The sequence below is a fragment of the Siniperca chuatsi genome, linkage group LG23 (genome assembly GCF_020085105.1).
Source record: "Siniperca chuatsi isolate FFG_IHB_CAS linkage group LG23, ASM2008510v1, whole genome shotgun sequence".
In the NCBI taxonomy this organism is placed as follows: Eukaryota; Metazoa; Chordata; class Actinopteri; order Centrarchiformes; family Sinipercidae; genus Siniperca; species Siniperca chuatsi.
This window is the reverse complement of record NC_058064.1, coordinates 23,395,384-23,422,747: the sequence shown is the minus strand read 5'-3', so window position 1 is coordinate 23,422,747 and position 27,364 is coordinate 23,395,384. Positions and strand designations below refer to the sequence as shown.

Genomic DNA, 27,364 nt, shown 5'->3' with positions numbered 1-27,364 from the left:
TCTATGTTCACATAGAATGAGTTTGCTTGCCCTCGGTTACACATGGCATTTATATACTGTATTTACACATATGCACATCCTTAAAGTCACAATCAGGGCCACAGCTTAGCTATAGCTAATCATGGCAGTGTGGCCGAGGCTTTAAATCATCATGTTGGAAGAAAAAAATGAACAGAAAACATATGCAATCAATAAAACAAATATATATATATATGAAAGGATAAAATGTTGCAGACTTGAGCCTTGTCAAATATTTCTTAGGGGTGGTGGGGTTGCGGTAGGGGAATAAGGCAGTCATGACCTCAGTATTTATAAAGTCCTGGACATGGCCCTGGTGGCCCCACAGTGTCGCTGTGTGAATGAGCTCTGTGGAGCTCTCGGTCCTCCCTCCCACCTCATTGTACCGCTCACCGGGAAATACGGTGGGCAGGAGTAGAACTGATCCGGCAGAGAGAGAGAGAGAGAGAGAGAGAGAGAGAGAGAGAGAGAGAGAGAGAGTCCACCCGTGCACCACGGGCTGCGCATTCAAACTGACCAGCGCGTCTTTCTCACAGCGCAGACACCGTCCTCTCTCCACATCCTTCGCCGAGCAGCCTCACTGCAGCTGACCATAGGAGCCGGTAGGTTGATTCTTCTTCATCTTCTAGGTGGATTTATGTTATGTGTCTCTTATGCATTCAAGACCGGAGCAGAGATTTACATTTAACCCGCAAAGCGCTGCGTATATAACGGGTTAATCTCGGCTCTGGACCTTCATCTGAACGTGTTGTTTTTCACATGTGAACGGGCTTCTGTGTCGCCCGAGTAGTCGGGAATTTAATAAAGGCATGCATTCACGTCCCCAGATATAACGCTTTCCAGCAGGGCTCACCGGAACGCTTTTATGTTAGATCAGATTTCAGCAGCACCAGAGTGTCTCAGACTGCAGGCTGGAGAGGCTTACTGGAGCTTCTAAGAGACCGTTGGTGCAGCCTGTGGGACCAAATGGCTGAAAAGTTTGGTTATAGTTCACTTAAACCTAGCGCAGACTGCAGAATGTGGAGGGAGTGGAGGAAAACGTCTACAAAATGTGCTTGCAGCATAATTCACAAGAACACTTTGATAATTCAGCTAAAAGAATTTAATTTCAATTTCTACAGATTGTGTGTGAGTGAATTAAGGCAGATTAAAAGGGCAGTTAGTTATAAAAGCAAAGTAGTATAGTACAAAGAGAAATGTTAAATATTCCAAAAAGCATCTGTTGTGATTAGGGTTAGGGGTTAAGCATTTTCCATAATTTTTCCATCTTGGTTGAATCTGTCTAATATTTTTGCATATAATTTTCCATATAGATTCTGCATTCACTGTATTTCACAGAGCTATGGCTCCAAATCAGACCAGCACACACTCTTAAGATCTCCAGGCTGTGCATAAAACAGACAAAGCGCCACACTCAGATGCACTTTCATTTTCTGTGTGTGTCCATATGTAGCAGAAAATGAGCGAAGAAGCAGAGAAGATTACCCCACAGTTTCCCGCATGACGGCCGCTTGTTCGAGATGAGAATGTGCCCAAGAGGAGAGAGTATCAGTCAGACAGCCTCTCTTCTGTTTCTGCATTTATCAACAGCTCTACAGCCTTGCAAACATACTGTACAGTACAGTACTCTGCCTGCTGTATCTGTGTGACTGTTCCGGTCCATACTGCTGCTGCTGCTGGGGGCTTTGTTTCTCTTCTCTTCTCTTTTCAGTGGATAGATTACTGAACAGGCTAGGGGCCCATAGGATTCAGAGGCTCCTAAGCTGGAGAGCTCCAAAAAGTCCCTCTGAAACAATGTCCATAAAGTTTGTGTAGTGTCTTGACCAACAGTTCACTCTTTGTAGCAGTGTGCACTATGAACAAATTTCCAGAGACTACTGCCTGTTCAAGTGTTTGCACATTTAAAGATAATGCATGTTACAAAATCTTTCTGTTTTTTATGTTTTATTGCTGAGCCTGAATTAAAACAAATTTCTGACATGGAAAAATAATGATTCTGATTCTGACCCATTTCATACTGTAATTTGATCTACTTTAACTGCATTGGTGAGTTCTTTCTACAAGTAAAGGGCACAACCATGGGTGCAAATCTTCATGTTCTTCTTTGTGCACAGTTTTATATTTAAATTTCATTCCAAAATCCGAGTTTGTTGTATTACTTAACATTATAAATCCTCCATAATTATTTTCTATTTTGTAATGCATGTCAAGGGCCGTCATAATACTAGTATTTACAACAGCACACTTTAAAATACCACAAAATGTTCGGGTGATTCTCAAGAGGTAAAATACATAGATAACACATAATAACCATAAATGGTAAATTGATAGTTAATTAAACTTTAGTTAATATATATTTCACTGTTAAACAATGAAATTAATAATTAATTATTTTTAATTAATAATGTTTACTAATTATTAGTAATGCTATAATTTGTTATTTTATCATTATTCTGTGTAATATAAAATGATACATTTATAAATTATATATTGTGTCATAGAAGATAAGACACGATGACAAGTGCATTCTGATTACATTAACAAACTATCATTATTTGGATGGTAACCATTACATGACACCTCATGAACATGAAGGAGTCTGTATGAAGGTTTATGACTGTTGTCATTAAGTGTCATTTGGTCAGTTATGTCATTTCTAATGCAAAGATGACATTTTTTAAAATGTCTTTGTCATGATAACTTGACATTAACAAAGACAACATAACCTCAACGTCATAAACATGCCATAACAGTCCTAATTGCAACAATGCAAATACCACCTACGGGGAGTGTTGATGTTTACACCGCTACCACAGGAGCCTTGGGCATAACAAAGACATTGACAGGTTATGTTGTTTTGGTTAATGTCAAGTTGTCATAACAAAGACATCCCAACCAATATCAACTTTGCATTAGAAATGACATAATTGACGATCTAAACATTGAGAAATGAGGTAAGTTTGCTTCTTTGTGTTGAACCTCCCCCTTCTCCACTGAGAAAGATGATTAGCCGAATTAAAAACTGACCTGGTTCAGGTGGCATATTGGTGACAGAGGATTGTAAGCCTCTGATCGGCCAAATTAAAAAAAGATTGACAGTTACCCCTCCCATTTAAAGTCTCAGGTCCAAGCGCCTTGGTCTGTAAGCATTACTGAAATTAAAGCACCCCCACAAGTGTAATATTGCTTAATAGATGCACTACACAGTATTTATTAACCATTTACAAAGTATAATAAACATCAGTTGTAACTTTACAAAAGTCTATCCAGATACTGTTTACAGATGGTTTACAAACCAATTATTAACCATTGACAAAGTATTAACTATCTAAATAATGTTTATAGATGCATTACAAAGTATTAACCATTTAACAAGGTAATCATCAGTTGCAACTTTATATAGCCATCCATAGCAAAACGACCACACAGTGACACAAAACGACCACAAAGAAATGCAAAACGACCAAAAAAGACACAAAATGTCCACAAAGAGACACAAAAGATGCTGATTAATTCCACCAGCCTAGCTGTGTGTAATAAAAGAAACTTGACTCTTGACTAGATGATCTGACAAGCTCTTTGTTTTAAGCATACTGAGGCCTTTATTCCAACACAGTAACCAGGTATCAGTACTCATCCCATCAACACCACTGTGACACTTGGTGCCATTTTTCAGTTGTGCATCTCACACACATCTGACAAACAGATACACTACAATTTTGATCAATACAGCCGTCTACTTGCACTTTACACCACGACCACAACCTGGAGCCACAACTTGAAGTCTTTTCAGACTTCAAGTCAATTTTCTTGTGTCTTACGCGCATATTGGGCTGTGAGTGCTGTCAAAACGCATCTGAGCCCACAGTAGTACTGTGGCTGAACACTTCCAGTGTAGACATTCAGCATTTGTAGCATCTGAACTATTTTGTTAAATGAAAAAAGGATTAAAACGTTTAACTAGGTCTCCAAAAACTTTGTATCTGTACTAAAACTTCACAATATCAAAAATTGTCAATAGATACCCGGACCTAACCTTTACAATTATTACTGACCCAAAGATAAGACAGATTTGAATGATTGAGAGACGATGGGAAGGAAACATTATGTGTTACTATATAGGGGGGGTATGCTTCATATGACACCCAGATCACAGACAGCTGGTTCCATTTTGGATTTGGTTCAAAATAGCTGGATTTGCTAAGCTCTGAGGCTAATGAATCTCTTATTGAATCTTTTGTCTCTTTTGAAATATGCAATGTAGAAAAGAGTCAGGTAACATTAGCAGCCTTCTATTTTGTCCATCATTTCCACATAATTAAATGACAAAAGCTGCTTTTGGCAGGTTATATCTGTAATGCCATAATATAATTCAACAAGTACAGCTTTCAATGGAATCTTTTGTTACATATGTTGAAAGCTGAATCTAAATGGATTTGACAATAGATTTGAAAGGGTTCAGATTTAATAAAATGCTGTAGTCACAGATGACTTTGTTGGTATATATACTCCAGGTGGAATTATCTGACAGATATAAGGAATAGCCCTTTTTACTTTAGACAGAGTCAGAGTGAGTAAAATAAGGGTCAAGAGTGGATAGAGGGTACAGTTAAAGTTTGTGAACTGAAGATTCAGTTGTCCTGTCTAGCCTTCATAATCTAGAAAACTGCATTTGGGCCCAATGTGTTATAATCTTGCAGCATCTGCTAATGCATCTTTCTGTCTTACACTGGCAGTGTCAATGTCACATTCATGACAACAGAATCACATTTAAATATGCATGCACAGGCCTGCATACACATCAACCTGTGTGCACATAGAACACACACGTAATGTATGCACTCCTTACACACATCCACCGAGCATGCTGGGATTTGCCCATGACAAACAACCGCGGTGTGAAGTGTGTATCTGTCACGTCAGTGTACTCTAAGCGTGTGAGGTTGCAGTGAATGAGGAATCGAGATGGCACGCCGACATTGCACAGTGGTCCAGGCGGACTTTGCCAAAGCTGCCTGGCCCCAAATTATCACCTCTGTCTTCCAGCATCCCCGTCATCTCGGCACCTCTCAGCGGCTCCGCTCTCTCCCAGCAGCCGCGTGAGCCTCCAAAAATGAGCTGCACAGCTGTATCCAGCCTAAATAGGTGACACACACATGCTGGCCTCACACACCAGGGACAGGGATTGAAAGGATTTTATCAATCCAGTTTATTATTTTATTTCGCTGGAGCAAAAAAACTCAAAGAATATACTATACATAACAGCATATACAGGAAACAAGAAACATGTAAAAGAGCAACAACTAAAGAATATTAGTGAATAATAAATCATTTGAGCATTTGAGCTACAATTTGCAGTCTGACTAACATTCTGCATAACATCTGTTGTTCCTTTAGCTTCCTATTCAAGGTGAGAATGTTGTGCTCAGGCTGCCTGTGTGGCTCTGTTAGATTGAAATATCAGATTTAACCTGAGCTAACAGATGCAATGGTACTACAGTAGCTGGAGGGGATGCAGCACTTACCTATAAGCTTTCAAAAACACCAGTTCTTGTCATTTAATGGAATGCATCGCCAGCAAATGTTTAAGCATACAGGTGTTTTTCACACCTGCTTTGCCTTTTATACCCAGTTTTCTTCTGTCTTTTCCATCAGACTATGGATGAATAATTGTTTTTCTCAGGTTGTTGTAGGGGAGGCCCCTAATAAACTTACATATAAGATGGATTTTCTTTTTATGATTCTTATCTCATCAATTTGATGTATTGATAATTAAGATATTAGATTTTTAAAAATATAAATTTTAATGCCTGTATTAATAATATTTATACTAATAAAAATACATAAATAATATATACAAATAAAATAAATACTTTTTTTATCAGTTTATTTTACTTTGGCTGATTTGTATAGTGTATAGCAACATAATATTCAATTCAATTTTATTTATATAGTGCCAATTCATGGCAGAAGTTATCTCATTGCGCTTTTCCTATAGAGCAGGTCTAGACCGTACTCTTTATAATATTATTTACAGAGACCCAACAAATCCCACCATGAGCAAGCATTTGGCGACAGTGGCAAGGAAAAAATTCCTTTAATCTTTCTAGTGTATGATATAAACCTTCTTGGTTCACCCTTTTACAATTGTAAATGTACTATGTGTGTTTACACTTGGCATTAAATATAGTTTGTTTTGTCACTGTCTCTATAAACATCAATGATGCCACCTTTATTCAGCACCATGGGGTAGCTGGCTGCATTTTGAACACCACAGTGTCACTTTAAATGCATTCTCACCACAGGATTCCCATTGTTTTCTGTTCTGCTTTGTTCATTTGTTGAAGTGAACTAACGTCACTACATAGATAGTAACTCATAGTTTCCACTTATAATGAAGAAGTGATGTGTCCATATGTTACGTTACACATAGAAGACTGATCCCAATCAGTTCCATGGAGTGAGGTATACAGATTTTACACAGGAAAATAGAAGATCAGATTGATGCTCTATATTGGCCAATATGCTGAGTTTACGTATCACAGTCGGGTGCTGTTTGATTAAATTAATTAACCTAATGAAGGTTTATGGACTGACACAATGTTAAAGAAGTGTGTACAAGGTTTTAGGTAGGCAAGGTTTTTGATCCTACACACCTGTCAATAAGACGTTATGGTGTGCAAGAACGTCAGTATTGCGCTGAAAGGATTTACTGCTGAAACAATTAGTCGATTAATAGGTTAGTTGGCTGATATTGACAATGAATTTTGATTATCAATTAACTGAGTTATTTAATCAAGCAAAAATGACAACTGTTCTGTGGTTCCAGCTTCTCAAATGCAAGGATTTGCAGTTAAATTTGAAAAAATTATTGATAGATTCATTGAGAATAAAAATTGTTAGTAGCAGCAGCCCTAAAATGACTATTGATTAATCAATTAGTCGATACATTTTTAAAGAAAAAAAATAACAAACACTCCCTTAGCTCCAGCTTCCAATTGTGTGGATTTGCTGTTTTTCTTGGTCTTCTGTGGTGGTAAATTGAATATCTTTGGGTTTAGGGCTGATAAAACAAGACACTTGATATCAGCTTGGGCTTTAAGAAATTGTGACATTTTTCACTATTTTCTGTCATTTTATAGTTAAGTGATTAATCAATTAATCAAGAAAATAATCAACAGATTAATGAAAATAATTGTTATTTGTAGCCTTACCCAGTTTGGCAAAAGACACCCACATGTTTGAACATCCTTTACCTTTCTGCCATGGCTGAACACAGATAGTGTGACTTAAATCACTGTGAAAATAGACAGACATTGAAAAGGAGGTATCAGACCTAAATGATTCTTTGGAATCAGAGGTTTTGGAACCAATTCTCTCTAATATTTTGAACGGTTGTTTTGTACATCAAATCCTCCAATTTAAGAAGCTGAAACCAGAAAATGTTTGGCTTAATAAATTCAATTCAATTCAATTTTATTTATATAGCACCAATTCATAACAGAAGTTATCTCATTGCAGTTTTCCTATAGAGCAGGTCTAGACCGTACTCTTTATAATATTATTTACAAAGACCCAACAAATCCCATCATGAGCAAACATTTGGCGACAGAGGCAAGGAAAAACTTCCTTTTAAGAGGCAGAAACCTCGAGCAGAACCAGACTCAATGGTGGCCATCCGCTGCTGCCGGGTTAGGTTTTGAGAGAGAGAGAGAGAGAGAGAGAGAGAGAGAGAGAGAGAGAGAGAGAGAGAGAGAGAGAATTTGAATTGAATTTTAACAAACACTTTTATTACAAGAAACTCTCCTATTCACAATACACTTCTACAAAGTACATTTGTATTTTTTTACTCACAAAGTATGCGAAAAAATTAATTTACCCTCAAAAACAGAGCACAGAGCCTCATTACAACACCAAATACATTCAAATGTTTCAAAATCATCAATAGACTTATAATACATAAAGTCAACCATAACTCTTGATTTCACCAAGTTAGAAAACAATGCTACTAAGTTCTGATTTATATTTTGATCTATTTTCTTTTTCCTCCTTGTATAAATGGCCAGTTTTGCTTGGCCTAGAACAAAATTCAGAAGTTGACAAACAAATCTTTTTTTCCTCACATATTTGTACCTCATTACAACTCCTAAAAACATTGCTTACAACTAGAAATAAAGGCTGCAATCTACTACAATTCACAAAAGCATGAAATACAGTTTCAAAAAGGGCATGTAGAAGCAACCTCAGGGTTTAAAACAGAAACAAAAGCATTAACCGCGACTGCACCATGGAGAATTCTCCATTGTAAATCACCTGTTCTCTTGGTCAACGGTGGTTTATACATAGAACTCCGGTTTTGTGCCTTGATCCAGTTTTAAAAAATCACGCCAGGGAGAATCAACTTTTCCATATAACACCTTTTTGTTTAAAAACTAAAAAAAAAAAGCCTGTGCAAAGATTTACCAATACTCGAGAAAATGTTTACACACAAAGTTGCACCACTTTCAATGAAAGGGGATGTAATCCCCTCAACATTTATTGACAAAAACAAACAAGGAAAAGAGTCTTTGGGATTAGGAACACAGGAGCCTACACAATGCTCTGTTAACAAGTCTATTTCAGTTGTTTTGAGGGCAGCTTTCCATTTCATGAGCAACTTAGTAATCAACCGAATAGACCTGATTCCCAAGTGTTGAGCTAATACTGTTTTATTCTTTAAATACGGCCCTACAATATTTAGTAGGTGACTGAGAGTAATAACGTTGTGTTCAATCAGCAATCTACTAAATCCAGGAAAAAAAGAGCTGTCCGTTAAGTCCAACTGAGAGCCATGGATTAAAGGTTCCTCTAGTAGCCAGTGAAGAGAATGTGAGCTTTCTGGTTGTTGAACAACAAAGAGACTCCAAACTTTAAAGATGTTCTTATAAAAAATTGTCAATGGAGAAGTGTCCATTTTTAGGGGATCCATCAAAAAAAGTCCTTTGTCCAGCCCCAAACCTACAAAACTACATAAAATCAGGCATGAAACAGCACGCAAGCTACAATTGTAAGGTCCAACCAACAGTCTTACAACTGCACGAACTGCAGAAAAAAAGGTGCAATTCTGCTTTGAAGACGCATCAATCCTTGACCACCTTCCTCTTTAGGCAAAAACAATACATTTTGTGAGACCCAGTGTAACCTATCCCAAAACAAATCCACCATGAGAGCCTGGATTTTTGAAAGTAGCTGCAAATTAGTAGCCACCAAATTATTAACAATTAAAATGTGTCCTCTGTATGACAATTTTGGAGTCAAATACTTCCATTTGTCTAGGCGTCCTTTGACTTTTTCAATTTAACCTTCCCAATTTTTCTGTACTATTGTTTCATTACCTAAAAAGACACCCAAATATTTAAAACCTTAATTTCCCCAATGTAAACCAGCAGGACGTTTTGGTTTTCCACTTTTCCAGCTTCCTATCAGTAAAGCTTCACTTTTATTCCAATTAATATTAGCAGAAGATAAACCTTTTTTCAAATTTTTTTCAAGCAATTCAGATAAAACATTTACATCACTTTTCTTACTGATCATAACTACAATATCATCAGCGTATGCTGATAATAAAAAAACAGCCGAACAGCCCTGTCTAATACCTCTACAAGCTCCAAAAGTAGCACATAACCCACCATTGACCTTGAGAATACTCTGAAAGTCACTGTAGAGAACTTTCACCTAATCTATAAATTTTTGACAAAAACCAAAGGCCCCCAAAACTCTCCATAAATAACCATGTTCAACACGGTCAAAAGCTTTCTCTTGATCCAACAATATTAAACCACAATCTAAATTTAACATCTTAAGATCAAGAAGGTCTTGAATCAAGAAAACATTATTAAAGATTGACCTACCGGGGACACAGCATGTATGACCTGGTCCATAACCTCTGCCAATCGATTAGCTAAAACTTTAGAGAGCAGTTTGTAGTCACTGCACAGCAAGGAGACTGGCTGCCATCTCTCGATGTCCGTCAGATCCCCCTTTTTGGGTAGGAGAGTCAAGACTGCTCTGCAGCAACTCAACGGCAGTAGCCCTCCAGCTAAACTGTCATTCAGTACCTCCAGCAAGTCTTCTCCAAACTCTGACCAAAGAGACTTATAAAAGTCGACTGGCAGACCGTCAATCCCTGGTGCTTTTCCCAGCTCCATACCTTGGAGGGCTTTATATAGCTCCCCCATGGTCAAGGCATCTGATTCTGATTATGATTCTGATCATCAAAAAAATCACTGTCATTCCTATAATCTGGACCCAGTTCATTTTTATATAAAGACTCATAAAAAGTGACTGCTCTCCTACGAATGACTTTGGGATCAGTCAATAATGCTCCAGATTCAGAAAGTAGAGCATGAATGACCCTGTTCTGTCCACTTTTCTTCTCCAAACCAAAAAAAAAAACCCCTAACCCCTAACAGATCAGATAACTGAGTCTTTATATTTTTTATGAGAGACTCAACATCACTTTGATTTCCATGCAAGTGAGCCAATTCTTTGCAGTTTTAAAACATCAGTCTCTAAGGTGTTCAACATCATGATTACTTCTCTAGTGACATTCTGAGAGTATTGCTGACAAAACTGTTTTATCTGGACTTTCCCAAAATCCCACCATTGCTGCAGTGTTCTAAAGGAATTCTTTGTAGTTTTAAAAACATCCCAACATTTTTTCAAACTTTCTTTAAAGCACAAATCACTCATATTAAAATGCCAATAAGCACTCTTTGGCTTTACAGAGTTCAAAAAAATAGTGCAATGAACCATGTTGTGATCTGAGAGACATGATGGAGTAATACAACAACTTTCAACAATACTACCATGATGTTTAAAAACATAAAACCTATCCAATCGTGCTGAAGAAATCACGCTATCACGAACATGAGTCCAAGTGTATTGTCTTTGTTCTCCACCAAGCTGTCTCCAAACATCAATTAAATCATGCGTTTTTAATATCTGAACAAGACGTTGTTGTGAAGATAAATGAGGTTCAATGTGATTTCTATCCGTTGGACTCATTAAAATCACCACCCAAAACTAAATACTCATCGACAGCAACGCTTTGTAACACAGAACACAAAGTATTTAAAAATAATTCTTTAGCATCAGTCACCGTGATCGCAGGTAAATCATCATCATCTTTGTTCTTCACTGCTCGTAACCCTGAAACCCCCGGAGCTACGTCTGCCGGCCCAGCTCCATCGACTTCAGCGTTAACCACCACGTCACTTCCGGCAGCGACAGTAGCATTAGCTGACGAGTTGTTTGCGGGACACACGGATTAAATGGCCAGCCTGCCCACAATTAAAACATTTAATTTGGTCAGTCGTTACGTAAATAATGTAATCGTACTCATCAGTCCGAAAATGCAAAGACACATCTACATCAGCATCGTCTTTCATAATCACGTAAACAAAACGCCTGAACGAGACAACATGTTTTAGTAACTGCGACTCACTGCTGATAGGGATCTTTTTAATGGGTGAGACAAAGCTTTAGCTAATATCTCATCACTTAAAAACGGTGGTACATTGGATAAAGTGACTTTCTTTGAAGGTGTAGAAAGTGGCAACACCATCAACAACTATCCCTGTTTCAACTAGTTTGTTCGCCTTTTCAAAAGTGTTTAGAAATACAACAGTATTCATCCTGGATGCAGACAATATCATGCCCAACGACATCACCCACTGCCAGGCAGCATTTCTCTATGCTAACCGCGGACGGCACTTTCACTCCATGACGCCAGGTCAGTAAGCTCAAACAAAGCGAGCGCGGGGCCGCCATGCTCCTGATAGACCAGGCAGCACGCGGCCCAAAGCAAGTATGACGTAAACCAAAAAAAAACAACTAACAGAGAAAAGCCAGAAAACAGAGGGGGGAAAAGATTCACTCACAGAATCAACTCGCACCACTCAGTCCACACGCTCACCCCCACCCGAAAAATCACACCGGGAGAGGGAGGGAGAGAGAGAGAGGTTTACTGCTCTATCCTGCATTTATGCACACACTTTATATCCTGCACTTGCTTATTGCACTACTGGTTCGACCTAAACTGCATTTCATTGCCTTGTACTTGTACATGTTTAATGACAATAAAGTTGAATCTAATCTAATCTAAAGACGGAGAGGGACGCACAATGCAACAATACCACCTAGAATTTCTTAAAATAGAAATGTAATTGTAGTAAATGACTTAAACTATGAAATCAATTATTTTTGTTGTCAATTTTTTTGTCAGTAAACTGATTGTTTCACCACTTCTCTGAATTCCCATCTTTACTACACAATCTTAATGTCAGCTGCGCTCTGCTGTGTTCTTCTCAGGTGCAGAGGAGCTGCAGAGAAGAGCAGGAGGGAGGAGGTGATGTTCTCTCCTCAGCTCACTGTGACTGTGAGCAAAGTGAGGGTTTGAGCCTGTCAGGACGCCTCCTAGCAGCCTCTCCTCAGGCACACACTATCCTAAAGCAAAAACAACAAGCAGCCAAACTCCCCAAACTGACACCTCACTCTCCTCCACCCGCTCTGCTCCAGTCCCCAGTGCCATGGCCTTTACCCTGTCAGAGATCATGGCAGCGAGGCGGCAGCAGTCGCAGGCTCAGTCGCACGCCCAGCGAGGCAGCAGGACAGCGGTGGAGGTGGATGAGTATAGCACCAACCCCACTCAGGCCTTCACCTTCTACAACATCAACCAGGGACGCTTCCAGCCACCACACGTCCACATGTGAGTTAATTTTGTCAACTTTTTGGTTTACATTTGCTCTGATCATTTTCCTGTGCATCCTGTCTATAGTGAGATTCTTTTTTTATGTTTACTCTTGTTTTTGGGATTCAAACCAGAAATTATCATCCATTAAAGGAGTAGTTCAATATTTAAGGAAATATGCTTTTTTGCTTTCTTTCCTAAAGAGAGATGAGAAAATGAATATCAATCTCATGCCTGTGTGAGCTGGATGTGATTAGCTTAGCTTAACATAAAGAATGGAAGCACGGGGGAACAGCTAGCTTGGTTCTGTCTAAAGTTAAAAAAAATACACCTACCAAAACCGAGCTAGGCTAACCACATCCTGATTCCAGCTATGTACCTAATATACAGACATGAGATTGATATCAAGAGTATTTCCCAAAATGTTGAACTACTTCTTTAAGTGAAGCAACCTTTCAACCAGACCAGCCAGGAATAAGACAGACGAAGAAGCTCTTATGCCAAAGGGTCAAGTCTTTGAACTGAAAATCCAGAATGTTTTGTTTTGAGAAAAATTAAATAACAAACGTGATCTCCAGTATGCCTCTGCTGTCTCGCCTATATTTTTTAAAATCCCAGTCAGAGAGGGTTTTGTAACAGCAGCAGTTCTGAAATGGATTTCTGAAATGTGATGTCCAAGTGAGTGTGGGACCCCTTGACCTGAGGAAGACCCTGAATCCCTCACAGATCCAAGGGTGCTGCTCACCATGACTTCTGACCACTCAAGTTGTGGTAAACAAAATAGTAATTGGATTGGTGGAACACCAACACCAGAACAACAAAGCTGTACTCAACTCATAGATGCTTATCTGATAGGCAGGCCATGACTTCTAATTTTCCAGCCTTATTTGCATATTTTATCGTATTTTAGTAAGAAGCCCTTCTGTTTCTGTTAATTTGCTGTGGCTGCAAACTCAACACTTCCTCTGTGTTTACCTGCTGTTTTAATAAATTCAGCAGCAATTGTTTATCGGTGTTCAGCAACTGTTGATGAAACTTTACACTTTCTGTAGATGTTTCACATTAAAAGCTGACTTGTACAGAGAGGGAGTATGCCCTTTGAACCACAGGAAGGCTTTTAATGTAAACATTCAATATGAATGTGTTTGAGTGTGAAAGTGCAGGCAAGTCTACAGGGTAATCAGGTGGGCACCCTCTCAATAACTGGTGTTGTGTTGAGTTGGGTCCACGGCACCAAGAATGTTACGATTAGTCAAGCCGGGAAACAGAGAATGCCAGGGAACAGTACCCAAACACAGACTAGCAGGTAGAGCAATAATTTTGTATTAACAAAAAAGGCTTACACTGAATTGGCAGGCAAAAGCAACTCTCAACAGGTAAGCAGTCCAAAACAGAAACACAAGTCCAACGGAACACAGACTAAATACACTCAGGTAGGGGAAACAATGAGACACAGGTGGAACCATTTGACACAGGCGAAAACAATGAAAGCAATCAAAGACAGGAAGCAAACCTACCAGACACAAGAGGGAGGGAGAATATTACAAAATAAAACAGTAAATAACAGGACAAAAACCCAAAACCATGACAAAGAAGGCTCAACAGTGTGCTCCAGTGTCCCAGAACCAATCTGCTCTTTACCTGCACCCACACACTCAATACTGTCCTCCGTAGCATTCTCTTCTGTCTACATCTACATCACCAGCTACCATCGTCATCTAACAGCATGTTATGGTGTGTGTGGTATGTTCCCAGGATTAAGTTAAGAGAGGGTCGGACTATAACCCAAGGATGTAGTTCGTGGTTCCTGGGCGCAAGTAAAAAATCTGTATAAAACTCTAATGATAAAGCATCTTATTAAAAGGAATTTTGTTTATATTTAAAAAAAAATCTTTAACAGGTGCCAGTAAGGCCTTAGGGGTGGGGTAATAAAATAATGATCCCAGCCTCTCATTCTCAGTATATTTTCATATGGTCTCCTCTTCTGGCTGTGATCAGGGTCACCCGGCTTCGCTTTTTTCACAAGATTTGTTAGTTTACTTGTGAGCGACTGGTCCCATGGAATGGGACACAGGGGTTGGAGGTAGGCATAGGGATTTGGGTGAAGTTAGGGTCAGGCTTAGGGGGTAGGGGTGTGGTTAGGGTTAGGTACTGTGAAAGGGCATGGTTAAGGTTAGGTACTGTAAAGAGGTGTGGTAAAGGTAAGAGTAGTTGATATGGGATAGGTTAAGAAAGGCAGGGCAAAGGGGAGCAGGAAGGATAACACAGGGTTAGGGGTTAAAACCCTTTAAAAGGTCTCCTTAATGTATCATATTAAGAGGATATTGAGCTGGGAAATATAGGACCCTGGGAGTACAGAACCCTGGGAACATAGACACACTCCCTTCCAGCTTACTAGCATGTTGTTATCATCAGCAGCATGCTGTTCAACCCACCGAGGAATAGCCAAACCATCATCCTCAGCTATCACATTAAGATAACTACAATGCTAACAGCATGTTATTCACCGTATGCTAAGCTAACTAGCATACTGCCTGAGCCACCTAATAAAATAAAAGTCTTTGTTCAAATAATGGCACAATCTCTAAGTTTTGAGTTTCATTGACAGAAACTTACAGCAGCAAAAAAAAAAAAAAAAACAGCAATGTAAAAGCGAGTGGAACAAGTGAACAGTATTTCTGTAGTGAGTATGACATCTGTTGTACTGACGGAATTAGTGCTGTAGATATGTACATTATACTAAACTTACCAAGTGAGCCATTATAGTACATGTAATTTGTCCTCCTTCAATGATTTTATGAATAACTAATAATAATAATTATAATAATAATAACATTGCAAAAACTTGAAAGGAAATGGTGTTCCAACAACCTGGAAGAATCTTGTTCAGTCTGGCAAGATAGTCTTAAAACATGTAGGAAAGCCCTCCATAATGCCAGAGCAGCTTACTACACATCATTAATAGAGGAAAATATAAATAACCCAAGGTTTCTTTTCAGCACTGTAGCCAGGCTGAGAGAGAGTCACAGCTCTATTGAGCCATGTATTCCTATAGCCCTCAGTAGTAACGACTTTCTAAGCTTCTTTAATGATAACATTTTAACTGTTAAAGAAAATATGTACTGTTAAATGTACCACAGTCCTTTAAAGTAGCTGTAATTAAACCTCTTCTTAAAAATCCCACTCTTGATCCTTGAGAATGCATTCGCCAATCAGTTGTGTGACTTTCTAAATAAAATGAGTTTATTTGAGGATTTTCAGCCAGGATTGCATCATAGCACAGAGACAGTACTGGTGGAAATTACAAATTACCTTTTAATTGCATGAGACAATGGACTTGTCTTTTTAGATCTTAGTGCAGCATTCGACACCATTGACCATCGCATCCTATTACAGAGACTGGAACATTCAGTTGGCATTAAAGGAACCGCACTAAACTGCTATAAATCCTATCTATCAGATTGATCTCAGTTTGTACATGTTAACAGTGAGTCCTTCATGCATGCCAAAGTTAGTCACAGAGTTCCACAAGGTTCTGTGCTTGGACCGATTCTGTTCACCTTAAATAATGTTCCTTTAGGCAATATTATTAGGAAACACTCCATAAACTTTCATTGTTATGCAGATGATACCCAATTATATCTATCGATCAAGCCAGATGAAACTAACCAGTTAGCTAAACTTCAAGCATGCCTGATTATCAGGCTGCCCGAATCAGTCCCTTAAGACTCTCCAGTTCATCCAGAATGCTGCGGCACGTGTACTGACAAGAACTAGGAAAAGAGATCATATTTCTCCAATATTAACTTCTCTGCACTGTCTTCCTGTAAAATCCAGAATAGAATTTAAAATCCTTCTCCTCACCTACAAAGCTCTTAAAGGTCAGGCACCATCATATCTTAAAGAGCTTGTATTATAAAGAGTACGGCCTAGACCTGCTCTATAGGAAAAGTGCAATGAGATAACTTCTGTTATGAATTGGCGCTATATAAATAAAATTGAATTTAATTGAATTGCAATACCTTATTGCCCCACTAGAACACTGCGCTCCCAGAGTGCAGGCTTACTTGTGGTTCCTAGAGTCTCCAAAAGTAGAATAGGAGCCAGAGCCTTCAGTTATCAAGCTTTGTTAAAGCTTATAGTTAGGGCTGGCTTGGGTGAGTCCTGAACCTTCTTCTTTTCCTTTCAGCTGTTCCCTTTCAGGGGTCACCACAGCGAATCATGTGCCTCCATCTAACCCTGTCCTCTGCATCCTCTTCACTCACACCAATTAACTTCATGTCCTCTCTCACTACATCCATAAATCTCCTCTTTGGTCTTCCTCTAGACCTCCTGCCTGGGAGCTCCAACCTCAGCATCCTTCTACCAATATATTCACAGTCTCTCCTCTGAACATGTCCAAACCACCTCAATCTGGCCTCTCTGACTTTATCTCCGAAACATCTAACACGAGCTGCCCCTCTGATGTACTCATTCCTGATCCTGTTCATCCTTGTCACTCCCAAAGAGAACCTCAACATCTTAAGCTCTGCTACCTCCAGCTCTGCCTCTTGTCTTTTCTTCAGTGCCACTGTCTCTAAGCTGTACCACATTGCTGGTCTCACCACCATCTTGAACACCTTTCATTTCATTCTTGCCGATACTCTTTTATCACACAACACACCTGACACCTTTCTCCACCCGTTCCAACCTGCTTGCACCCGCCTCTTCACCTCTTTTCCACAGTCTCCATTGCTCTGAACCGTTGACACTAAGTACTTAAAGTCCTGCACCTTCTTCACCTCTGCTCCCTGTAACCTCACCGTTCCACCTGGGTCCGTCTCATTGACACACATGTATACTGCGGCTAAGCTTCATTCCTCTGTTTTCCAGAGCAGACCTCCATCTCTCTAGATTTTCCTCCACCTGCTCCCTGCTCTAACTACAAATCACAATGTCATCCGCAAACATTATAGTCCATGGAGATTCCTGTGTAACCTCATCTGTCAGCCTGTCCATCACCAGAGCAAACAAGAAGGGGCTCAGCGCCGATCCTTGATGCAGACCCACCTCCACCTTGAACTCCTCTGTCACACCTACAGCACACCTCACCACGGTCTTACAGCTCTCATACATGTCCTGCACAACTTTAACATACTTCTCTGCCACTCCAGACTTCCTCATACAATACCACAGCTCCTCTCTCGGCACCCTGTCATACGCTTTCTCTAAATCTACGAAGACACAATGCAAGTCCCTATGACCTTCTCTGTACTTCTCCATCAGCATCCTCAAAGCAAATACTGCATCTGTTGTACTCTTTCTAGGCATACAACAGATGCAGTATTTACTTTGAGGATGCAGGTGAGTCCTGAACCATCCCTTAGTTATGCTACTATAGGCCTAGACTGCCGGGAGACTTCCCATGATGCACCTCTTTCCTCTTTCCTCCTCTCCCCCTCCATCTGTATGCATTTTCATCCCATTACTGCATGTTACTAACTCTACATCTTCCCTCTCCCGTAGTTCTGTGCTTTCTCATTTCTCTCCTCTCTCCTTCTGTCGCTTACAGCAGGTATTTCTGCCTCCGGAGCTGCAGAGACTGGATCTGTGGTTGTGGGCCACCTGCTGCCCCTGTGTTCCTGCTCGACAACTGCTACTACAATTGTTACTATTATTGTCATTATTCTTCCTATGACTATAATACTTATTATTATTTCTTTATTAATATTAATATTACCACTACCATTACATTATAGCTATTTTAAAATTCTAGGTGGAATTTGCATTGTGCTTCCTTCTCCCCCTCCTCTCTCTCTCTCTCTCTCTCTCTCTCTCTCTCTCTCTCTCTCTCTCTCTCTCTGTCTCTCTGTCTCTCTCTCTGTCTCTCTCTCTCTCTCTCCGCCCCACCATTGAGTCTGGTTCCGCCCAAGGTTTCTGCCTGTTAAAAGGAAGTTTTTTTCTTGCCACTGTCGCCAAGTGCTTGCTCATGGTGGGATTTGTTGGGAGAGTACGGTCTAGACCTGCTCTATAGGAAAAGTGCAATGAGATAACTTCTGTTATGAATTGGCGCTATATAAATAAAATTGAATTGAATTGAATTTTACTTGTTTGTGCAGGCTTTAGGGTATTTACGGTAACTGACAGCTTGTTGGCCTTTTATGACTTCCAAAAGTAGAGCAAAAATCTAAGTTCAGCTTTAGTTTTAGTTTTAACTTTAGTTAAGAGTATTTTCTATAACTCAGAACACTGTTTTTTAAACACAGTTATGTTGATGCTAAGAAAGAGAATTTCTCTGCAGGGTACCATAACGCATCACTTTACATTACTGTATACTCAATAGTGGAAATTAAAACATTCTGTATTTCATTACTTTGTGACTCGCACTTTTTACCAGCTGTCCTATATGCATGTATATCTCCTTTCCCCTCATCTCTTGTGGAGGGGTGTAGAGGAGGAAGAGGAGGAGGCAGGGCTGGGTGTTATCGTACCTGGAGGAGAGCTCACTAAAGTGGGCCATGGTTATTCACCATCTCCCCTCTTCCCCCTGGAGACCCCGTGGATCTGCACACTCGCTGGAAATCCCACAGGAATCTGCTCTTTTTCTATATCTGCGCTTTATTCATTTTCTATCTCTGCACATTTCTCTTTCTGTCTCTGTCAGCGCTGCGCTTTTATTGTGGCCACACGCTCCCGCTTCTCGCTGTTGTTTCCTCCTCTGCCTCAGTCTGTGGGGATGATTTTCTGCTGGATACTGATGCAGACTTTTTTCATTGTCAACCTCTTGTCAGCCACAGATACTTTGCATACAGTGCTGTGTCTCTTTCCCTGTATTGTTTAAGAGAACCAACAGCTGCACTGACCCCTTTTCTCTTCCTCTTTCCCTAAACTTTCTTGTGTTCTGTTCTTCTTCTTCGGTTCAGGGTGGACCCGATGCCCCACGACACGCCCAAGCCGCCGGGCTACACCCGCTTTGTGTGCATCTCGGACACTCACTCCCGCACCGACGCTATCCAGATGCCGTATGGGGACGTGTTCATCCACGCCGGAGACTTCACTGAGCTGGGACTGCCCTCTGAGGTCAAGAAGTTCAACGACTGGCTAGGTCAGCATCTCTGAAAGTTGGGGCTCTGGATCCAGAGCGGGTCAGGGGCCTGTTTTCTGTAACTGGGTCCCCTTGTGACAATCTATTAATAAGGCCGGGGTCAGTACCAGGCTAAATTTACTCACTCTGGGTGCTATGCTGAAAGTTTTTAAGAAACTAGGGAATAGGGAAGGATTCTTTGAAGTTTTCAGAATCTCAGGGCTACAATAAGCTCACTTTTTTATTGTTTTCAATGTGATTTGGTCTTTGCATTGTGCCTCCCTAACCCTATCCCCTTCCCCCAAACTCCTCCTCTCTCTCTCTCTCTCTCTCTCAAAACCTCTCTCTCTCTCAAAACCTAACACGACAGCGGCGGATGGCCGCCCACCATTGAGTCTGGTTCTGCTCGAGGTTCTTGCCACTGTCGCCAAATACTTGCTCATGGTGGGATTTGTTGGATCTCTGTAATTAATATTTTAAAGAGTACGGTCTAGACCTGCTCTATAGGAAAAGTGCAATGAGATAACTTCTGTTATGAATTGGCGCTATATAAATAAAATTGAACTGAATTGAATTAATTTAAAGGGCCATACCAGAGGTTTAACACATTTTAGAACATTGACTGCAAAATAAAAATCTACTTTACTTTACTGCTGATCATTTTCCCAAACATGCCATACATTTTTAAATTGATTTCCTCGCTTACTGAATAGATTTGAGTCTTTTCTTCCTTGTTGATGAGTTCAAGGAGATTTGAATTAACTTCTGACCAGCGAGTTTTTAAATGTACTGTAAGAAGCAGCAAGATTTCACAGTCTGCTTATTGTTTGTCTTCTGTGTTCAATTTTCTGACAATAGAGCTCATGAATGCAGAGCTTTGTGGCCACTGATTCTCAAATCTTTGAAGAGCTCCTTGAACACATCACAAAGGAGAGTTTTTTAAAATGCTTTCTGCTCATAACTGCACTTCTACACAATGATAACTTTGACAAAAGAATAAAGTTGACTGAATCTTCATTGTGATGGACCGGAAGTCTTTGTAAGTTGATTTTCATAGCGTACCAACATGAATTGAAACCTGGAACGAAGAAAAAAATCAAACTAAAAACTGGCGCTGTGCTTTAGAAAATGGACCACAGTAAAGAAGATGTAAAGAAGGCCTTATGTGATTTGTGATAAACATGTGAAACCCACAGTATGGTCCACATAAGTGTGATGTAGTGCGGTGTGAGTCTGGTTTGTGTTACACTTCTCTCAGCTCTGACAGAGAGTGTAGAGACATACCAGTACTATAGATTTTATCAAACCCCATTTTAACATCATTTATAGATGTTTTTCTCAGCAACTGCCATTTAATGTATTTACATTCTCTAACTGCTGCTTTATAGAGCCAGTTTTCTTTGATAAGGCCAATTCATGGTTGCCACATAAGCATGTCTGCAAGGGGCTGCGTGATGTAAATTTCGTCATCTGTTCACAAAGATCTGTGCGGACCCCTGTGCAGGCATCTGCTCGGTGACTATGCGCACTACAAGTGTACCGACTGTGCATGTGCTACAAAAGCAAACTGCATGCTTGTTTTGCACACTGTATGTCTGCACTGTATTTGCATACATGGTCCTACTCTTGTTAAGCGAAGTTTAGTCAAATACAACAAACAAATGAGCTCTTCTTCTTACTGTCATTAGGTTGCCCTCTTGTTGTTCGTGTGCATGTGTGGAAAGCATCTGTGAAGGCACACCCCCGATTGTAGTATGTACATATATACTACAATATGTAGTATGTATGTACTTTATATATACATATGTACCATGTACCATACGTACATATGTTGTGTCGCAGTCACTGGACTGCGACACAACATATGCACACATGATGATGACATATGATGATCTCATATGATGCATTGCTATAGATTAAACTACCCAACAGTATATAAAGTAGTTAAAATGAGCTCAACCTTAAACATCTGCAGCAGTAAAATGCAACATACACATTAATGCAGCAGTAATATTAATCCAGAAACATCAGATATAATAGGAAAACACTGTCATTGACCATTTTACTGCACAGTGTGAGTACTTTTACTTTTCATACTTTAAGTACATTTAGCTGATAATACTTACATACTTAAGTAAGGTTTTGAATGCAGGACTTTTACTTGTAGTAGAATATTTTCACGGTGTGGTATTAGTTAAGTAAAGGATCTGGGTACTTCTTCCACCACCGTCCACATACTTTTGACCATCAAGAGTATATTGAATAACTATAATGTGATATAAATTAGCATTAAAGAGTAGCATATCAGACAGTTAGTCATATTAAAATATTTCTAGTTAATTACTGTAACTATAAAGAGCAGGTTATTTAATGTTGAGAAGAGATTTCTATCAGGGACTGAAAGAGTACTAGAATATTACGTAAAAGTACTGTGACTTTAAAGAAATTAAAAGTACGTGTGTAATAATATACTCAGATAAATGTAATGCAGTAAACATTTCTGTATTACATTTTTAAAAAGAACACCTTTAGGCTACAAAAGAAATTGCATTAAATGTCAACTTATACACTAGTGGGATAGCACCATGCTACAGAGCCCTTATGTATAAACCAACAATAAATTAAATTTCTATAGCTGGTGCATACAACTGATTATCAATTATCAATATATAGCTTCCTCTGTATAGCCTCACTAGAATATACCAGAAAAGAGGACAAAACTCAGACAGTTAAACAAAAATTAAAAGTCTATGGACACCACGGAGGCATTATTAAGCCACAGAAATTAAATAGCCTGACACTAAATAATATAAACTCCACAGTGACTGCAGCCCATAATCACACACATTAAAGCAGAGACAGCACATTTTTTACACATCCCATAGGGCACACATACAATGCTACGTTGCAATGGTTGCTGACGCTCTCATCTGTACAGTGAGTTAAAACAATAGTGAGTTTGTTGTTGTACATCTCTGAATGTCATTCTGAGTCTTGTGCACCGTAAAGTCCCCCTCAATCCGCTCTAGGTTCTCCTTCTCTGCTCATTCATTCTCAAAGCATCACTATACATCCCACTCTAACCAGTCCGCTCTGCCCCTCTGTCCCACTGTAACCAGTCCGCTCAGCCTCTCTGTCCCAGTCTGCTCTGCCCCTCTGTCCCACTATAACCAGTCCGCTCTGCCCCTCTGTCCCACTGTAACCAATCCGCTCTCCCCCTCCGTCCCACTATAACCAGTACGCTCTGCCCCTCTGTCCCAGTCTGCTCTGCCCCTCTGTCCCAGTCCGCTCTGCCCATCTGTCCCACTATAACCAGTCCGCTCTGCCCCTCTGTCCCAGTCCGCTCTGCCCCTCTGTCCCAATCCGCTCTGCCCCTCTGTTCCACTATGACCAGTCCGCTCAGCCCCTCTGTCCCAGTCCGCTCTGCCCCTCTGTCCCACTATAACCAGTCCGCTCTGCCCCTCTGTCCCACTGTAACCAGTCCGCTCTGCCCCTCTGTCCCAGTCCGCTCTGCCCCTCTGTCCCACTGTAACCAGTCCGCTCTGCCCCTCTGTCCCAGTCCGCTCTGCCCCTCTGTCCCACTATAATCAGTCCGCTCTGCCCCTCTGTCCCAGTCCGCTCTGCCCCTCTGTCCCACTATAATCAGTCCGCTCTGCCCCTCTGTCCCAGTCCGCTCTGCCCCTCTGTCCCACTGTAACCAGTCCGCTCTGCCCCTCTGTCCCAGTCCGCTCTGCCCCTCTGTCCTACTGTAACCAGTCTACTCTGCCCCTTTGTTCTGTTCCATTCTCTCAGTTTATCAGGATGTTTTCATGTGACTTTTGTTTTTAGTCTGTAACAGATGCGCCTTGAAATGTACTGAAGTAGGGCCTACAACACTTGAGATAAAAAGTACTTGTAAAAGTAAAAGAATCTATTTTTAAAAATATGCAAAAAAGTTGTACAGTAACAAAAGTAAATTTAATTTGTTACTTCCACCCCAGATTTCTACAGTACATTTTTGAGCCATTTCCTTTTGCCAAGCAGAAGTGTGACAAGCTTTACCGAGCTCAGTCTTGTCTTCTTTGGCTTTTTGTATCACCAGCCTCCACTGGAAGCATTTTATCTCTGTACTGAGTTGGGAACAAGTGTAAGTCTTATCATTGCTAAGTGATATCTGCTGGAAACTGGAATGAAGTGACCATGCGACAGAAAAACAGTTGAATCTGTGAATCTACAGCAGTTTGAGCGAGCAGAGCCATCATTGTCATCTGCATCATCAACACGCCGGGAACGGCAGAAATCTGTTGGTGGGTGCTTGGGGCTTTGTGTGTTCGTCATTTTCTCTGAGGGAGGGGAGCTGAGGGGGGCGATAAGAGGAGAACTTGTGTTCCTTCCCTTCCTCACACACACGTGAGCTGCAGGGAGCGCAAGCTGCAAATCCGCTAGCCTGCACTCCAGCGGTGAGAGGCAACTGGAGAGACGGGAGAGAAAAGATAAACCGAGCCAAACGCGCCTGCTGCTGCCTCTGAAGTCAGTCTGTCCGCTCTCCATCCCCTCCTCCTCTCCTCTGCAGTTACTTCCTTCTCCCCTGCAACTCTGCCATCTATTACTCTTCATCTCGTCTGCTCATATAAATATTTATAATCTGGATATTCCTATTCTTTCTCTCCCTTTCATTTCCTCCTGCTCCCCGTCTCTGTCACACACACACACACACACACACACACACACCGTCTCTTTCTGTAGATGAATGTAACTCCTGCTGTTTCGTGTGTGCAGAGCAGATTTGCAGGGAGATCAGGTTTAGCGTATTCATTTCGAAGGAGTCGGTACAAACTGGTCAGGTAACGTTATCTGCTACCTAACTTTTTATTCTTTAATCTTTCCTCTGGTGGAATCTCTTCTCATTTTTTTCTTTATCTTCCTCTTTTACTCATATTTTGTTTAGGTATCGCCTTCAATTTTTGTTTATTTCTCTTTTTGTCTCTTTTCTCTCCCCTCTTTCTTCCTCCTTCAAACTCATTCTTCCACCTCCATTACCTCTTTCTTTCAGTGCTGATTTTCCCTTTTCCTCTCTCTCTTTTCCCACATTCTCCAAACCCTCTCTCCCATTTCAGCCCTCCTTGGCAGGTCTTTCCTGCTAAAAATAAGCAGGAAGTCAGCCGGCTCTTGGGGGCCGCTGGCAGCCGCTCAAGGCTTTGTCAGGGATGGTGAACGCTGCAAAGGGGAGAGGCGAGGAGAAAAGAAGGACATGCAGGGAGAAAGGAAGAGAGAAGAGTTGGAAAATGATGAGATGGCAGGGAATGAGGAGGTGGAGGTTTAAAAAGAATAGAGAGGAAAGGAGACAAGGAGGGAGACAGTCCATGCCTCTCCCCAGAGGAAGGCTGTCTTACCTGGGTAAACTCACAGCTCACAGCCCTGGAGACTGATGTCAAACTTCTGCCCCCTGTTTTCATGGCGATCGATGCAGGTCCAGCTGTCAGTCATTGTATGAGGACTGTGTGTGTGTGTGTGTGACTGTGTGTGTTTCTATCTCGCACAAGTAATTCTTTGCTGCATTTTGGTCCCTCTACACTTGAGTGTCAGACTTGAGTTTGGGGTTTTTCAATTTAAGACATGCACAATCTTGCTAGCTTTTTGTCAGTTATTTTAGTTCAATTATTTAAGTTTTAAGTTTCTACAGAGCAGGTCTAGACGGTACTCTTTATAATATTTTTACAGAGACCCAACAAATCCCGCCATGAGCAAGCACTTGGCGACTCCGCATATTCCTCCTCTTATGTAGGGTAAACAGTGTTTGAGCAGTTCAGTGGTGGTCAGGAAGAGTAAAAACAGAAATGTCCACTCCATCAAAAGGTTTCAAATTTCTGTTTTTATATGTCATGATAGGGGGTGTTGCCAAGATTGGAGTAAATGTGATGTTGCCTTGTACTTAAGGAGCGTGGAGTTCAAGGCAACGTCACCGATTGTTTCTTTGTCTACTTTTCTCTGGGAAAAGACAGATATTAGAATCAATCGATAGTATGATAAAGTGACTGTACATATAGATTACAAACAAAAGTTTATTTAGTGTTAAAGCTGGTGTGCGGAATTTTTGTCTCCCCCTTCTGGCAGTGAGAGTAATTACACAAACACTGTAATAAGACTGTCGATGTGTGCTTATGATGTATGCCTGCAGTGAGCTCACCCCAGGCTCGTGCTCAGAAATAGTTACAGAAATATAAAAAAGACAAAAATTGAAGTCCCCATGGGTAGAGACTGCTTTTTGAGAGTTAAGACTTGGTTTTAGGGTACAGGTTACAATTAGGTCAAGGCTAGGGTTAGGGTAAAGGTTAAGGTTAAGCATTTAGTTGTGATGCTTAAGGTTAGGTTAAGGGGCTAGGGAAAGAATTATATCAATGACTGTCCCCCACAGGGATAGTGAAACAAACATCTGACCTGTGACCCAGATGTCACCAGGTCAATAAAAAGGTCAGCGATCATTTGTTCTGGCTCTCTTTCTCCTGGAATCCTTCACTGTGGCGGACAGCTATGGCTGTCTCCCTCTCAGTATGGCATGCTCACCAGCAGACACCCACCTGAACGCTCTCCTGCTGGCTTCGCTGTGTAATCAGCTCAGAGCGGAAACACGCAGCAGAACCAAAGTCTCCTCATCTACCAAAGCGGTGCGAAGGCCTATTAGATCTCTGCAATAAAGTTTAGCACCAAAGGCACAAAGCTTGTTAGCTAACTTTAAGAAGCACAATGAAAGTTAATGCCAAGCGTTTAACCCTGTAAGGACAACCACAGACAGAGCGATTGGCTTCCTCCGATCTCTACAAGCGGACACTGCACAGCAAAAGACGCTTCTACAGCAGAACCACAATTCTTCCCAGCTTGGCTTGTCAACAACAGACTGACTGCCAGCTAACAGCAGCACCAAAGCCACCTCTCTTTCCCTCCCACGGACGGGTAACGTAACAACAAGGAATAGCATAGTGTAACAGTGTACTTGGCTGAGCACAGGACTGCTTAGTTAACGATGTACATGTACTGATGCGTTTTTCTGAGGTTTTGTTGTGACATGTTTATCTGTTAGATTAATTTGGTAGCCACACGCTAAGTTGATCTTAGTTATGAGTCTTTGCATGCTAACTAACTCCTTTTAAACTGGCACTGTTATACTAAACAGATTAATTATACACAATTATATTTCAATTATATTAAATTATACACATACACCTCTATATGGCCCTTAAAAACAACCACACATGGTGGAGAATAACTTTAAAGCTCCCGCTTCACATGCTCCTTTGTTTCTGACCACGTGGGTTCATGCTCATGCATGCAAGACATAAGGAGGCAGAACAAAGAAACATACACACATTCCTTTTGGCGCGCACCCAGTCCTGCACGCACACACACACACACACACACACACACACACACACACACACACACAGATTAACTGAATTATTAATCTGAGTTCTAATTTGATATTATAGTCTATTTTATGAGACTCAATCAATTATTATTTAATTTATTATTAAATTGATTGCACCTACACAAGTGGGTGCCCCCTTTAACCATTGTAA

At 40.6% G+C, this 27,364-nt stretch overlaps 1 protein-coding gene across 3 annotated transcripts in view; it reads left to right on the top strand.

Annotated features, from left to right (window-relative positions):
• The first annotated feature begins 361 nt into the window (after positions 1–361).
• mpped1 (metallophosphoesterase domain containing 1) overlaps positions 362–27,364 on the top strand; it is a 101,572-nt gene continuing 74,569 nt past the window's right edge. The window contains exons 1-4 of one of the 3 annotated variants that reach the window (XM_044185252.1): positions 362–620; positions 12,370–12,406; positions 12,577–12,766; positions 19,651–19,832. In XM_044185252.1, coding sequence (XP_044041187.1) covers positions 12,588–12,766; positions 19,651–19,832 — 361 coding nt within the window. In that variant the 5' untranslated portion in view covers positions 362–620; positions 12,370–12,406; positions 12,577–12,587. Of the gene's footprint in view, positions 621–12,369; positions 12,767–19,650; positions 19,833–27,364 lie in introns of all 3 variants that reach the window. The other 2 variants (XM_044185253.1, XM_044185251.1) reach the window with 2 other exon arrangements.